This window comes from Dreissena polymorpha, chromosome 12 (genome assembly GCF_020536995.1).
Source record: "Dreissena polymorpha isolate Duluth1 chromosome 12, UMN_Dpol_1.0, whole genome shotgun sequence".
NCBI lineage: Eukaryota > Metazoa > Mollusca > Bivalvia > Myida > Dreissenidae > Dreissena > Dreissena polymorpha.
In genome coordinates, this window is record NC_068366.1 from 8,292,947 (window position 1) to 8,309,290 (window position 16,344).

Genomic DNA, 16,344 nt, shown 5'->3' on the forward strand with positions numbered 1-16,344 from the left:
TAATCTCTAAAATGGTGTAACATTAGAGATTCACGTCATGTTATCCTAGTTGATCATTATTGCAAACAAATATATAGCTATGTTGTACCAAAAGATGTGCCGAAATAGTATGATTCTTGTTTTAAGTACAAATTGACTTAAAACACACAACAAGATTTTCATGCTTGATGAATAAAAAATGTGTTCATATTTTGTGTCATCAGTATGTGCCTTACGAAGAATGATTCACGTCATACAAATGATAATTGATCATTATTTAAAACAGGAATGCAAATGTTATAAATATGTAAATGAAGATGAGCCGACATACCATTTTCCTCAGTTTTAAATACAAACTTTGTGCAAACATACACCACGATTTTCATGCGAGATGAATTGAAAATTGGTCTAATAATGTGTCTTTTGTAATAAAACATGATACACGCGCACACCCTTTATTGGTGAAAACTCCTTTTTATTATATAAACATGTGTGTTTGCATAAAAATTGAGTTCATGAAATTCTGAACAAACAGTTAGGATATTTCCGATGCAATCAATCTGCTATTTGAACGTATATATGCGTTCCTCATACAAACATTGCCCCCTCTCGTAAAAATACAATATATATATATATATATATATATATATATATATATATATATATATATATATATATATATATATATATATATATATATATATATATAACATACAAAATATACAAAATATACATGTTCATGACAAGCTGATTGATGAAATGAGTATCAATGATTATCGGAAAAATGTGTATTAAGACATAAAATTTAACTAACTTTTACCGGATCATTATTAGACATCAAACTATTTTTTTAAATTTATATAAGATGAATATATTAATGTATTCGGGAAAATGAAATGCAGCGATAGCAAACGGAATTTTCATTACATTGACATATCAATGACAAAGTAGAAGTTCGAGTTCTCCATGCTCGCTGAGCAAGGTTTCGGAATGACTGTTAGATCTTAACTTGGCTGCAACAGCCGGGTTCTGCATAAAGCGAGTCAGCTTTTCTTTCTTCTTTAAGATATGTTGCACTCGTTGCGCTAACGTTACAAACACTTGATTCATGCTGGTCCAACCTTCACTCGCCGATGTTTCAAAGAACAACAAATTATACTCGGCACAAAGTCTTCTGATCTCAGTATCAGACACTGTTTTTCTCTCAATCATGTCCGACTTATTGGCCACCAACGCTACAGAAATTGGCTGGTTGATAGTATGCACGTATTCAGCCAAAGTTCTCGCAATTTGGAAGCTCGTGGCCATTGTGATCGCAAATTCTATAATCACGCAGTCCGCCCATAGGACTTGATGTGGATTGATGTCGTCTGCTGTCATCTAAAACATATTACCCGATTAATAGATAAAGGAAACATGTAGAATCAAAACTGAGTCTATAGCCCTTGAGCGGTCTTCAGATCTCATAATGAGATAGAATTATTACACATCATCAAATAAGAATTTTTAACAATATACCGTTATCTACATAACTGAAACAATTTTACTCATTTCTAAAAAAGTGCATAAAAATTTATATAAATTATACATAAATTGTAAAATGTATTACATAATGGAAATGAATACCATTTATAAGCACATAACTACGACATATTACAGTACGGTCCTAATCGATATATTGGTGGTGCGCTTTTTTGTGCATTTGCCTACAATTGCCAAAATATCAACATACTATTTGTATAGCTTAAAGTGGCTTTACTGAAGGAGACCTTGCTTTTTGCAACATACCGTACGTAAGGTTCTCATAACAAAAACCTTTATTTCATATCAAATTAATGAATAAGTTTTGACGTAACTTTCATGTTACTTAATATTTATATTAACTACTATTATTCACGAGTATTACTCACCTGTCCGAGAGTGTCTATAATATGCAGGGTTAGATGTTTACCCTCTATGCACTTCGAGTGGCTGTACAGCATATCTGGAATAGAAGTGTACTTATTTTATTGTGCCAAACTTTAATACTAAAATAAAACGACAATATTTGCGCTAACCTGGCAAAATCAAGGTTATTGATACTGACTCTTTGGGACTTTCTTTATGTGGAGAATTGTAATATCGTGTTAGCATGAGGAGAAAAGTATGTTTCTTGAAAGATTTCTCTAAAAATAATGACGAAAATTATTTAAATATTCGAATGAATCATACATAACATACATAATACATTTCCCCGACCTCTCGAAGTCATGGTTTTAATGAAACTATTTTTTAAGAAAAGGACGATCATTATGCACATGCGAACCCAAATACACATGCTTGTGAACCCGAAGACACATGGGTGTGAATCCGAAGACACATGCGTGTGAACCCGAAGACACATGCTGTGAACCCGAAGACACATGCGTGTGAATCCGAAGACACATGCGTGTAAACCGAAGACACATGCGTGTGAATCCGAAGATACATGCGTGTGAAACCGAAGACACATGCGTGTGAATCCGAAGATACATGCGTGTGAACCACAAGAAGCAAGCGGGTGAACACGAAAACACATGCGTGTGGAACCGAAGACACATGTGTGAATCCGGATACACGTGCGTGTGAACCCTGTCAAAGAAATAGGGTTGTCTTTTATTTGTGTGTGTGTGTAAATGTTAATATAGTTAATTAGAATAGCAAGTATAAATGTTACTATAAACCAGCTGCGGGATACACATCCAAGAGTACTGAAAGCCCTGAAATCATAAATCATACGGTCAAATCTAATGGGAAATTTAGGGTCAGGTCTGGGGTATGGGGATACTTTTGTTTATTCAAGGAACCCTGGTTAGTGTATGGCAGAGTTCGAGAGTTTTCTGTGTTTTTCTGAGTCAGTTGAATTTGGGCTGAAGACCAGAGCGTTTATTGTTTGGAAGGAGGTGCCATCAGAATTTCTGATCGTCGGCCACATTGTGGAGGCATCTAGAGTGTTGTGTATATAGAAGGATAAGAGAAAAATCTAAATGGGGTATGTTAACAATAATCTTTCTCGTCCAACATGTGCATTATTGTAGTAATCATTCTGTATTGTTTTGTTTTTCTTGTAAAACTTGTAGTGCTTGATGTTACGGAAATATTATGTTATTGCAATGTGATTTTGATAACTAGTAAAATGTGGTATAATTGAAAGCTGTTATAAGGGATTAATCATAAGCATAATGATCTGAATGGATATTCTTATATCCTTGTAGATCCCATTTTTGTTGGTGTAAGAATTACCATGAAGAAAGTTGATGGATAATGGGATAGAAGATAAAAGTTTAATAAGACGTATGATGCTTATTAGAATTAGTTGAATATTGGCCATCAGTTTCATAAAGACAACTACAGATAAATTATACAGATAAACACACTGACAGGAAGGAAGCATTCATATCATAGTAAACCTCAAAAAGTGTAGCAGTGATGTGTACTGTGTAGTTCCGATCGGGTAACTGGAAAGAACTGGACCTGAGAACTGAATATATGTATGACGTACACAGCGGAGCACAGCAAAAACATTTGTTTTTAACAGTTGACATTCGATCATCAGGGATAATCTAGACTATAATTTCTTTTTTGTTTTTAAATGTGCATGAGATTAGAATAGAAATTAAAGCATGAAAATTAAATAGATACATAGATAAAAAAACTTTGTAATCCTCTTTGCAGTATTGTGATTTGCATAGACCCCAAAATTGCAAGTCCTTTCCTTCTATCTGAGGGACATTGGTGGACTTTTGTTTACATTTAAAGTTTATAGTTAGTTGGCTCAACTATACTATTAAAAATCTTTGACAAACCCGAAGACACATGCGTTTAAACCCTAAGACACAGTTGTGTGAATTTCGTTTATTCATCGAGTTGTTTCGAACAGAAGCAACGTTTGAAGATTTCCAGTTTAACAGCTGTTTACATGACAATCGCATATTTAAATATATAACTCACAATTCAGCTTCGGGAACAAGTTATCTTTACCGGTCATGCATATTATTATTTGGTAAAGCTTTTTCACGACAAAGCCCATCGATGCATCCAGTTCATAGCAATTAAAGTAACGCATTATATATTGTATTATCGTTAAACATACTTGTTCTCACGTTAAAAATAATGTATCATACTCCACATAACAAACCACATCACAGTTGCAGTACCTGTTTCAGAATTTTAATCGCTGATAAATCGCTTTGTCAGGTATCGAACAGTCAAGGCTGAAATGAATAGAGTGAACATTTAATAGTATATATATATATTTGTTGTCAGATGACAGTTTTGAGACGTAAATAAATAATGAACTTAAGTGTTCTTTTCATGCATAGTTTTATTACTGGAATTGTTAGTAAAAATAGCAATAGGGTATAAATTGAGCACACTAAATGCCTCGCCTCAGATGAGCACTTAGTTATGTTGTCGTTTATAACGTATTACCTGTAAGTTATCTCATAGTAAGACATGACAGCGACCGTTTTAACAATTTGCAAGAATGTGATGTTTATTGAAGCCGTGTTAATTACAAAGGTAATTTAATTACTCAGGTATGTTAATGTTCTTTAAACGCCAAATGACGACGACATGTGTTAATTGTTAACAAGGTATATATACGTATGGTTTATACGACGGTAAGTAAAGGGTTGGGTTTGTGTTAACAAACCCATACTTACGACTGTAGACATGACAGGGCAAGAAAAAGATGTACGCTTTTAATATATGCATGCTCTAATTGTTGATTATTACGTAACGTAACGTAAAAAAACGTTGAAAAAACATGGAATACAAAATGTGTCGGATTCGGTGGAATGTCGATTTTTATTCACTCGTGATCTTAGAAAAAATATATAATTAGTTTTATGATAATCTAAAAATATAAAATTTACCGTAGAAAATAACAATTTGTTTATTTTCACTGCTGTCATTTCACTGCAGAAATGTCATATTGTATCATTAGGTATTAAAGAATATGCAGTCATCTTTATTTACCATTTGTACTTACTTTATGTTCAGTTAATTCATCATAAAATTAGCGAACATGATCGAAAGCATCAACACTGATCTCACCATTTATTGCACAATAAGTGATATATAAAAATTAATCGGAAGCTCAACCCGGAATGCCCATAAAAGATTAGGCTCGACTACAATACGTTAGGTCGGTCGGGTTAATTAAAATAAAACAAAACTACTATAAGCCTTATTAAAACACATAAATTCATTACTTTAAATGGACACACTTATCGGAACTCAAGCATATCAGTATCGGACTAAATGTTTGTAGGCACTGATCCCTCGACTAGGTCGAATATTTGTTTAGCGCGAACACTGCAGGCTATTATATCAAATTAGAGATATTTGCTATGATTAAGTAGACTTTAAAACTACAAGGTTACCAGCATGTAAGAACATGTTCTGACATTTAATGAGCATGCTGGGAATGTTTGGGTTAAACTTGTTATCATTATCTTATCTCAAGATATGTTGTAATGGTTGTTTTTATTATAGAAACATTACCGTAAATTACAAGTTTCTGCAATTTCTATGATATTCTGATGATAGCGATTTAGCCGCATGACCCGCAATTTTGATGGTGTTAAAAACTACCGATAATTTAAAGTGTGTGTTGCAAAAGGTCGGAACGTTCAAAAGATTGTAGCATAACTAGGTGAATTATGTTCAATCACACATTAAGCTACGGGAATAGTCTAACATAGATATGAACATCTGTCGACTCTAATATATTCGCATACATTCAGATTAATTATTACTTCATGCCCATGTATTGTTTTAGAAATATTGTTTCTGCTTCTGTATCGATAAATTCTGATACAGACAAAAATAGTAAGATGGCGAGTATTGACGGATAACTGTTCTTACGTTAAGTTATTGCTAAGCTATTAAGTGATAAGTTATGTGTTACTACGTGATTATTGATGTGCTTTAAAGTGAGTATTGTTTATCTTTTAAGTGATTGGTTAACTAAGTACGAGTATCGGCCTGCCTTTCACTCGATTTAAACCGAAACATTTGCTGGTATTGACCGTTCTAATTAAGTCTTCCGTCCTTTTTGTTTTGTGGAATATCGTAGTTTATTCGTTGTCTTTAATTGTAAAGCCTTAAATATTAATAGCGGGAAATATCCTCCCATTCAGTTCTGTTTTTTTCTAATCATTAATAAAGACAAACCGGTTGCAGAAATATAAATTGAAAGTAAGTGTTAGTCTTATTTCTGCTGATGCTTCAAATTGTGCTTCAAAACAACATATAGTGCATACTTTCACTCATTTTAATTTAGTTTAATAAACTGTCCAACATACTGTGAGCAACTAAATTAACCCTTTTTGTTTGAAAATAATGATTGGTGTAGTTGTTTTTAAATAAATCATTGTGGTTCAAATTATTAATTTTTTAAAATGGCTTAATTACTATTTTTACCACTCTTGCGTTGAAAACAGAAAATATCTTTAATAAATTGATTGCATTCTGTTTTTATTTCGCCTTAAAACTTTCTTTCTGGCTGTAGACCAACGTATGTATTAGCACAAGTAGCATCTGTTCGTTATTGTATATAATGTTAAGATACGTATAATAAATGGACACGAACGCATCCCATCCATTCATGTTATATCATTATTCCGTTGTGTCTTGCTAAATAACATTAGATGTATTCTTGCTAAATAACAGTAGATGTATTCTTTCTCGTTTTCAAATAATCGCACACGTATAGCGATACTTCGCAAGAAGATTATAAATGTAAAGCATTAACCCAAGCTATAATTTATATTAGAGTCGTAAAAGAACAAATTTATTTAAGCCGCCATCACATATTTTAACACACAAAAACTTACTGACCTGTCTTGCCTACTCCTCGGTGACCCAACGCCAGTATGTTGACCTCCTTGCCGCTGGAGTGGGCGTGACGTAAGTGCGTGTCTGGCCTCGCCCTCGGACTACGATGACCAACCCTGTCCAGTTTACGCTCCACTGACATTGGGATATCAAGCACGTGTCTATATTGCGTTCTCGGTGTGTTGAAAAACTGCTTTCTTATCTTTTGTAAAACCAAACATACGTCAGAACCACTATGAAAACTGAAGCTTTGATGAAGTTATCTAGTTGCCAGTTTGTTTTTACATTGTTCAAATACTGCACATATTTTATAAAACAGTATTTTGCTGACCTGCCTTTCCTACTTCTCGATGACCCAGCACCAGTATGTTGACCTCCTTGCCGCTGGAGTGAGCGTGGCGTGGGGGCTCGCCCTCGGACTACGATGACCAACCCTGTACAGGTTACCCTCCACATACATTGGTAGTAAGCACTTTGTGTTATTGCTTTCTCAATTTATTGAAACGCAATTATAAAAATGATTCAACGATATTCCAGTAAACGAACGACAAAAGCTCTGGGATTATAATAAAATGAAAACCTGCAGCACGGAAACTGACTGTTTACAACAGCCACTGTACCCACTCGCTGAATAGGAGCCTGTGGAAGTTTCATGCGCATCCTCTTAAACTATTGAAAAGTGGCATTGGGGAACGGTTTGTTATTACTTTTACAGAATTAACTAGTACAAAGTATAGACTTGTATGACTTTGATTTCGGACGTCATGCTTGTATGTGTTAATGCAGTGTTATGCGATATTAACACAGATATTAATTATGAAATTCTAGCATTTCATAATTACAATGAAGTATAAAATCAATGTATGATAAAGGTAAATTATTGTTGATGTGTTGACAAACCTATTGCGAGAAGCATATACATATATAACTTGAACCAACCCATCATTTTTATATTTTAGTTTAAAGTTAAAATATGCCAACAATAAAATATTTGAATATATTGAGCGGGTAATATAATTGAAAACTCGTACTTAAATATTTAAAGGGGCCTTTTCACAGATTTTGGCATTTTTTAACTTATTCATTAAATGCTTTATATTGATAAATGTAAACATTGGATCGTAACAGCTCCAGTAAAAAATCAAGAATAAAATTAAAAAAAGGAAAAGAACATTACCCGGAGCAGGTTTCGAACCAGTGACCCCTGGAGTCCTGCCCGAGTCCTGAAGTAAAAACGCTTTAGCCTACTGGGCTATTCCGCCGAGTACACATACTTAACGTATTTTATACATTATATAAGCAATCTTCGTAGTTGCACAAAATTTAACGACAAAAACAGAACTCTCCAAATTATTCAATCGTTACGCGTTGCAACGCTTTATAATTTTTAGGCTTTAAAATCGTCAAAAGATGCATATAATGGCTATATTAGAGCATGGTAATTGTTCAGTATTACTGTTTCCTCACAAATATCATAACTAAAACGAAAATTTGCGAATCTGAAACAACTTTTTTCAATTTTGTCAATTTACCAAAGCGTGAAAAGATCCCTTTAAGTGAGTTACGTATCTTTAAATTAGCACATATTTCGTCGAAAATTAATATATCAATATTTGAAAAACACGGCGATTTGCAGATCGATTATGTTCGACTCATGGTTATCTGATAAATACCAGTCCAGAAATTGACTAGCTGATCAGTTGCGTTTAACCGAACGAAAATTATAACGTTCAATCAACGCGCATGTTTTCGCATGCACATGCAGTTTAGATCGGTTCAATTGAAACCTCAGGCGTCTCAGGCTAGCAACAGGATGCTCCACTGTATCAAACATGGGTAGGAATCATTTGTATTGTGATAACTAACTGAGAGAACGGGATATAATGCATGTCTGTAAAGTCGTACCAGATGAGCCTGTGCAGTCCGCGCCTGCAAATCCGGGACAACACTTTCCGCCTACACCAATGTGAAGAGGAGACTTTCTTTAAACGAAAACAAAAATCATAAATGCGGAAAGTGTCGCCCCTTATAAGCCTGTGCAAACTGCACAGGCTCAGCTGTGACGACACTTTACGCTTATGCATTAAACTCCTTTTCCACAGAGCAAGGCTAATATATTAACATTATTTGTTTTGTATCTAAATTATTCAAAGGCGAAATATTGATGCTTGGCAATTTTCGATGAATTTTATCCAACAATTAAACTATTAATGAATCCTTTCCAAAAAGAAACATTCAATGAAATGTTGATTTCAGAAACAAAAATAATGAAATGGTGATGTACGAGAGATTTTTAAGATTTCCCTATCAGCTCGATTTGTTTAATGTTTGCATGGTTTTGTTATTAATTTTTCTTTTATAAAGCCTCCTCATTTGTATTCGATGTTTTTCCTTGTAGTTATTAATGTAATAATGCATGAACCTGTAAATTCGCACATTAATTTCTCTGTATAACTCACAAATGTATTTGTGTTTTCCAATTAGCAATACTACTGGAAGACCAAAGAAAATGATGCAACCAGACCCAATCTATTTACAACAAGTCGCAATAAATACTGTGCGTTAATTCACTGGCAGTGTCTGTTATTAAAATGGTATATGGTCATGTGTTCACTACTAATAATGTGAGGTTAATTAATCATGTGCGGTTTCCTTTGGAAAAAGTATGTCATGCGTTAATTCTTTGTTCTAAAACTGAAGAAGCAGAACATAATTGTGATGATAGCCCACACAGGTTTTCCTCATAAATCTGTCAACTGAACATGCGTGCCTAATCTTCTATAATGTTTACGTCTTTTAAAATACATCACTTGAGATAAGTAGTACGCACAATTTTCAAATTTCATCCAGAGTTCATCACCACAACCGCTGTTTACAAAATGAAATAAATGAATACGAAGACAGAATAAGTTGTATTCGTACAAGATGAACGTCGAAGCTATGCAAATATAATTCAACACTGTATTTATTCATTTACCGTAAACAATTTATTAATTAGAAGAACAGACAAATTCTATTCGACTTTGTATACAAGTGTCAACGTTTTTTTTTGGAAAATATATTTATAATAAAAACATGCAACAATAAATTCGTTTTCCCGTTGACTTATTTAATATTTAATTTAACTATTAAGTTGCTGATAACAAACTACCTATTGCTCTAACGGAACATAAACTGTGTGGGAGAACCTAAAGTCAGTGTATAAGATCATCATCGTTTAGTGCAATTCATATTCATCAATTTAATAAAAATAATATCATTTTGCATTTCCTCGTAAGAAACATAAAAGCAGTTAAAATGTGTAGACAGGTGTAAAATGTGTAAGATGCATGGATCGTTTTTGCTAGTTTGCATCAAACAAAGCTCGTTAAAGTATTTTCTGGTACAATTCTTATGTTACTCTGATCCCACTACTATTGCTAATAGCTTACGGTGAACAAAGAACGGTACAGAATCTCTCGAACTGCATATTTAGCGATTGTATTGTGTATATGTGTGTGTTTCTTTTTGATTTTGTGTTGCAGAAATAGAGACTTTGAGGCAAAGGTTGCTAAGGAATGGTTAATAGGTTCAAGAAGAAATCATACCGACATGCATGTTTTTAATGAAAAGACCAGAAAAGCGACTGGCCAAAGTTGCATACAGCCTTATAGGCTTGAAAAATTGGGTTAAATCATGTGTGCTGTACATTGACATACAATATTTAATATATTAAAATACTTGCGAAGATACACATTTGTCTGTTTCTACGATATTGTTCAAATTTGTAACAACAATGTTAACGTTGTAAGTTTCCGGACTTCATGAACAACGAATATACGTATGGCAAATCGTGAATATCGAGTTCTACAAATTGTTAACCTTATAACTGTGCCCAATAACTTAGAATAAACTTATAGAAGAGTCCATATACACTCTTGCTTACACAGATAGCATCCAAACTAACCATTTATAATATACATAACTATATGTCATTTAGCGTTCCGAAAAATACCTGTACATAGTTAAATACATAATTATCAGTTCTTTAATAAAAATTGCTTACATTCGAAGTGCGCGGAAAGTTGTTGCCACGTTCCAAATGCAGATAACTTACAGGTGATGTTTAATTCATGAAGAAATCATGTAATTCCCATCTGGGACGAGGCATGTATTTTCTGAAATGTCGACACTCAAAGTGTATTGCTATTGTCACTAAAACAGACAGTTAAACACATATTTAGATGCAGAAATTTAAATGGTCTGGAATAAGTTTCTTCATTAGTATTGGCGGATGGTAACGATGTTTCTGCCATATTCAATATTATCTTTAAATGCCTTACATTTGATATAGCCATACATATAACTTTAGCTCTGACTGTTCGAATCCTGACCAAACATTTATCACTAATTACAATGCTGAAACATACATCAAACGTCTGATTGTGTTAGTTTGATAATACGCTATCAAAGCCTATGAGTATTTGATTAGTTTTATTTTTCATTTTATGTTGTATGAATAACATGATTTGAAGTTATATTGAAATCATTATAATATTGAAATTTGTAATTCTTCACAGTAGCCGAAACCGTAAAAGAACATTAAAGCCTTAACATGTGTATTGTCCTAAAACTGTGTCGATGTCAAACAAACTAACGAAATTAACATTCCAAAGCTTAGCAACTTAAGCAGGTTGTTCTTAAATGGCGACATGTTAACGTCTGGCCATGTGCTCACTCACTTCTTTGGCATCAATATACTGACAATTACGCAGGTGAACAACCCGGCCACCATGGGCTCCATTAGTTGACAAGGTAAGATTGTGTAAGAAAGTATACTAAAAACGTTTAAAGAGACCGTTTATCAACACTATTGAAGAGATGTTGTACAGTCAGTCGACGGTTAGCATCTTACCCTGCATATCATAGACACTCCCGGACAGGTGAACAACTCGTTGGTATAAAAATAGTTGATGTTATGTACGCAATGATATAGTGACATAGAAGTAACGTCAAAACATATTAAACTTTCTAGAATGAACGACGCTGGAACTAGATAAAACACGACTTTGGAGCTTACGACCAAGAGTATAACGAACAATCAAAACAGCACAAGCTTTCGTTCTTGTGAAGTTAAGGCCACATCTAGCAAAAACATGACAGAGTTGTCATGAAGAAACAGTAATTTATTTCACTGGAAACAACATTTTATATGTGATGTGTAATCAATCACAAATACTGATCTATCTAAGCTCAGTAGATGCCCAAGCTATGCCGTTGAGGTGTATTGTGCTCACATCTGGTTAATTAAAGACAGCCCCATTGCGATGACCGACGTTTTTAATCATTTTCGTGCTGTTTTGTGTTGTGATGGTGTGTGATTTTTTTGAGCCATTAGTCGCCAATAAATCAGATATTAATAGACGAAAAACTTTGCCGAATATTGAGATCAGTTAACTTTGTGCCGAGTATTTTTCCTTTTTTTTTACATCAGCGTGTGAAGGACGGACCAGCATTAATCAGGTGTTCGTGACGTTAGTGCAGCAAGTGCGACAGAGCTTGAGACAAAAAACTGACTCACTGATTTATGCAGAGCTTTCATACCGAAACCGCGCTCAGTCCGCGTGAAAAAACTCAAACCTTTAACTTGCAATAATTAATTATCAATAAACAATTTATTGACAGATCTCTTCTTATAAATAATGTGACAATTTATTGTCAATTCGTGGTCTTGTGCTGCCATTAATTTAACCGAATACATTTATATATTTATCTGAAAGAAATTTATTTAAATAATTTTATGTCTGAATACAAAAAGTCCCAGTAATCATTGATACTCATTTCATAAAATCACTTGTAATTTACATGAATATGTTATTGACAGATAAAAACATAGCATGCAAGTGTATAGAAATATAACTATATTTTATTATCATATATGAATAAGAGACGTTGATTTATAGTTAAGACACGAGAAAGTCATAAATGATGTGAATAATATTAAATGCTTTATTTTTTGCGTTTTATTTTCACGCTGAGCAATGGTGTTAAGAACATTCATATTAAAATAGCTAATTAATACTATCTGCCAAATCTAAACGGTTTTCTTTTAGGAAATTGAATATGTTATAAATAATATTACCATTCGTCATAATGTATTCGATACAATGCAATCGAATATATACGGTGATCAATGTGTTTTTGCGGATAAAGGCAGTTAACATGGATGTTGTTTTATTGCACAATTATTATTGCATTAAAGCTCTGTATTGTAAACAGGTGTACCTTGTTTAGATACGCGTGTTGTTTTTCAACCAAGATAGAAAATCTGTTAGCGGTGAGATACGAATTCTGAGCAATGCTAAATTAATTTATCATGAACCGCATGATTTATTTTGAAGGTACGTTTATACTAAAACTCGGGAAAATATTTTGGCTTATCTGCTTTTACAAAACACACATTCATTACATGTACATACTTGTTTACAGTAATGCTCAATTAGCATACAATTACGCAAATCGTCATTCATAATTGTTATATTTGTCAGTGCGCTGTTTCAGTAGAACAAGAAACCCATAGACACACAAACAAAACACTGTGTTCGCTAAAACGCCAGCAAACAGACAGCTACTGAACGAAACTCAACATGTCATGCTAAACGTGGGAAACTGAAATCAATTTAATTTCTACCTTGCATCTTGAGATACGATGATGAATAAATATTCGAGAAACAGAATAGTGGTTATTGTTTATCATGTGTTGAAGTGTTAGACAATTGTTTGCTCTCAAAATAGTAATTATATACAGTCAGTTATAAGTTACCAATAGAGGATCACTAGCGATAATAAGTTGTTTTGGTGAAAAGCAATACTGTTTTTGCGACCTCTAATATATCAGTTTAATAAAATATTACCGTTTCTTACTGTTTCAGCAAATTTTATGTTTTGAATGCAGACAATAAGTATTTGTGGCACGTTTTTGTTAGCAGCGGACTTCATGCATAAACGGATCACTTGAAGCCATAACGGATCACGTGATCAAAACCGCTCGGGGGCTATCTCAAGCGTAAATTGAACTGTCAAAACATCAAATACGTTGTTTACAATCACACATTTACATTGCCAGTTAGTTTGTTATTTTGTGTCGTGCCTTTAATGATGTTTAAATAATATTCATTTTTGTTACATTTTTATGTGATCTTGTATCTTTACCTTATGCATTGTGTTTTTATTTATTGTGTCAATATAAGATTTATCATGTTGAAATGCTAATAAAAAGTGAAAATGCATTATTTTACAAATTGCAAGCTGTGAAAAAAAGGCATATGTATACCTCAGTTTGCGCAAGACTATAAAGAAACCCATAAATCCCTCAAAACAAACAACTGGCACATTGTATCCACCAACTGTAGTTTCATTTCATCAATTATAATTGCAATGTTATGTGATTTTAAAAGGATTATCAATATGTCGGCTTTGATTTAACAGCAAAGAAGTGAGTCTCCACAGGCTAGCTCATTTGGAGATACATATATTGTTTCAGTGTGAATTATCTGTTGAAAATCTTAAATAGAACTAACAGAAATGAATAACTTACAAAACATTAATATTGCTTGAATCATTTCTTATCAATGTTGAACACGATATACAAATAACACATGAAGATAACACATGATTAAGATCATTTATTGGTCGATTCTTAAGAATTTGCATACATTTTAATATAATATATAATATAATCAATGGGATCACAGATAATTAAATATAAATCATCATGTAAAACAGTAAACAATCAGTGTAGTTCTAAACTAGCCAAAACAGTAACAAACAAAACAACTAAAACAACGGAACACAAGAACTAAAATAACATCACACGATAAAAATAATATCAATGTAAAATGGAAACACATCAAACAACATATTTAAGAATATAATTATAGTAGACATTATGGCGAGGATATCCCATCACTTATTGACAACCCCGTCAAGTGCTTGGGTAAATGGTTTGACACCACACTGGGTGATAGCAGAAATAACAAAGAGCGCATCAGGCAGCAACTGAGGAATGGGCTTGCAAAGATAGAGGGAACAAGCCTACCAGGGAAGTTCAAGGCATGGCTTTTCCAGCATGGCCTCCTGCCCCGTCTTCTGTGGCCACTAATGTTGTATGAGATCCCAACATCGACGGTTGATAGCTTGGAAAGCATGATAAACAAGAGCCTGAGACGATGGTTCGGACTTCCATCATGTATGACAAGTATTGGACTCTACAACAGAATCGGAATGTTGCAGCTCCCTCTTTCATCAATTGTAGAGGAGTACAAAGTTAGTAAGGCAAGGCTCGTGTTGACCCTACGAGACTCTAGTGACATGAGCATTAGAAATGCAGGGATAGAGGTCAGAACTGGAAGAAGATGGTCAGCATCGAATGCAGTTGAGCAGGCAGAGAGTCGACTGAGACATCAAGACATAGTGGGAACAAGTTGTCAAGGTAGACAGGGACTCGGCTTGAACACTAGACAACCGTGGAGTTCAGCCACAACAGTCCAAAGAAGAGAACTTGTTCAGAGCGAAATCCGAAAGGAAGAAGAAGAGATAAGAAAGATGAAAGCAGTCCAGATGGGGAGCCAGGGAAGCTGGACAAAGTGGCAGACAACAGGGAGGAAACTGTCATGGACAGATATCTGGAAGTACCAGTTTTTTCAACTGCAGTTCCTGATCCGGGCAGTTTATGATGTCTTGCCAACACCGGCGAATCTCCAGAGATGAGGGCTGATAGAAACAGCAGAATGCACCCTATGTGGAGGAAGAGCTACCCTGGACCACATCTTGTCCTCTTGTAAGGAAGCACTTGCCCAGGGGAGATACCGCTGGAGACATGACCAGGTACTCCGAGAGGTAGCGGATACACTTGAGAGACACAAGAAGAAGGCACGAGTACATGCAGGGGCAAAGCACATCAACTTTGTACCAGCAGGGACAGTAATGAAGGGTACAAAGGGAGGACATCCGAGTATCCTAGACGGCACAAATGACTGGGAACTACGGGCAGATCTAATGAAACAGCTGAAGTTTCCAGACATTGTCCACACTACCCTACACCCAGACATTGTGATGGTCTCCGGAAAGACAAAGAAGATCATCCTGGTAGAGCTGACTGTCCCGTGGGAAGAAAGATGTACTCAGGCACATGAGAGAAAGAAGGCCAAGTACGAAGATCTCGTCCAGGAATGTAGAGAGGCCGGGTGGAGAGCATGGAACTACCCGATTGAAGTGGGATGCAGAGGGTTTCCTGCACCATCGCTGGGAAAGATGTTCCAGGATATGGGAATAGAGGGACAGGCGAGAAAGCTGGCCATTAAGAAGGTATCACAGGCAGCAGAAAGAAGCTCCAGCTGGCTGTGGCTAAGGAGAAACGCCAGTAGCTGGAAGCCATCCACTAATGGGTAGTGTCTGATCAACACTGCCGCCCGCCACTTAGAGCTTGTCCTAGGTTTAAAAGGGCGAAACAAGCAATGACAAGTG

General features: G+C 34.8%; 2 protein-coding genes across 2 annotated transcripts; one reads left to right on the forward strand and one right to left on the reverse strand.

Moving 5' to 3' along the window:
* Positions 1-726: 726 nt before the first annotated feature.
* On the reverse strand, positions 727-6,982 carry LOC127853858 (ras-like protein family member 11A-like). Its single transcript, XM_052388659.1, has 3 exons — positions 6,844-6,982; positions 1,890-1,963; positions 727-1,359 (listed from the first exon to the last, which is right to left on the reverse strand). Exons 1-3 carry the CDS (start codon positions 6,980-6,982, stop codon positions 916-918), a joined length of 657 nt encoding a protein of 218 aa, XP_052244619.1. The 3' UTR covers positions 727-915.
* Positions 6,983-7,190: 208 nt separating this feature from the next.
* LOC127853860 (uncharacterized) lies at positions 7,191-16,269 on the forward strand. Its single transcript, XM_052388660.1, has 3 exons — positions 7,191-7,229; positions 14,809-15,546; positions 15,664-16,269. The coding sequence occupies exons 1-3, from the start codon at positions 7,191-7,193 to the stop codon at positions 16,267-16,269; spliced, it is 1,383 nt and encodes a 460-aa protein (XP_052244620.1).
* Positions 16,270-16,344: the final 75 nt, after the last annotated feature.

What these genes read in the sequence shown, in the direction of transcription:
- LOC127853860 (XM_052388660.1), top strand. Translation starts at nt 7,191, where the DNA reads ATGACCCAGCACCAGTATGTTGACCTCCTTGCCGCTGGA. An exon ending in TTGACCTCCTTGCCGCTGGA is followed by an intron (nt 7,230 to 14,808) that starts GTGAGCGTGGCG and finishes AACCCCGTCAAG; the next exon opens with TGCTTGGGTAAATGGTTTGA. An exon ending in TGCAGTTCCTGATCCGGGCA is followed by an intron (nt 15,547 to 15,663) that starts GTTTATGATGTC and finishes TCCTCTTGTAAG; the next exon opens with GAAGCACTTGCCCAGGGGAG.
- LOC127853858 (XM_052388659.1), bottom strand. Translation starts at nt 6,982, where the DNA reads ATGTCAGTGGAGCGTAAACTGGACAGGGTTGGTCATCGTAGTCCGAGG. An exon ending in CCGAGGAGTAGGCAAGACAG is followed by an intron (nt 1,964 to 6,843) that starts GTCAGTAAGTTT and finishes CTTCTATTCCAG; the next exon opens with ATATGCTGTACAGCCACTCG. An exon ending in TTATAGACACTCTCGGACAG is followed by an intron (nt 1,360 to 1,889) that starts GTGAGTAATACT and finishes AATATGTTTTAG; the next exon opens with ATGACAGCAGACGACATCAA.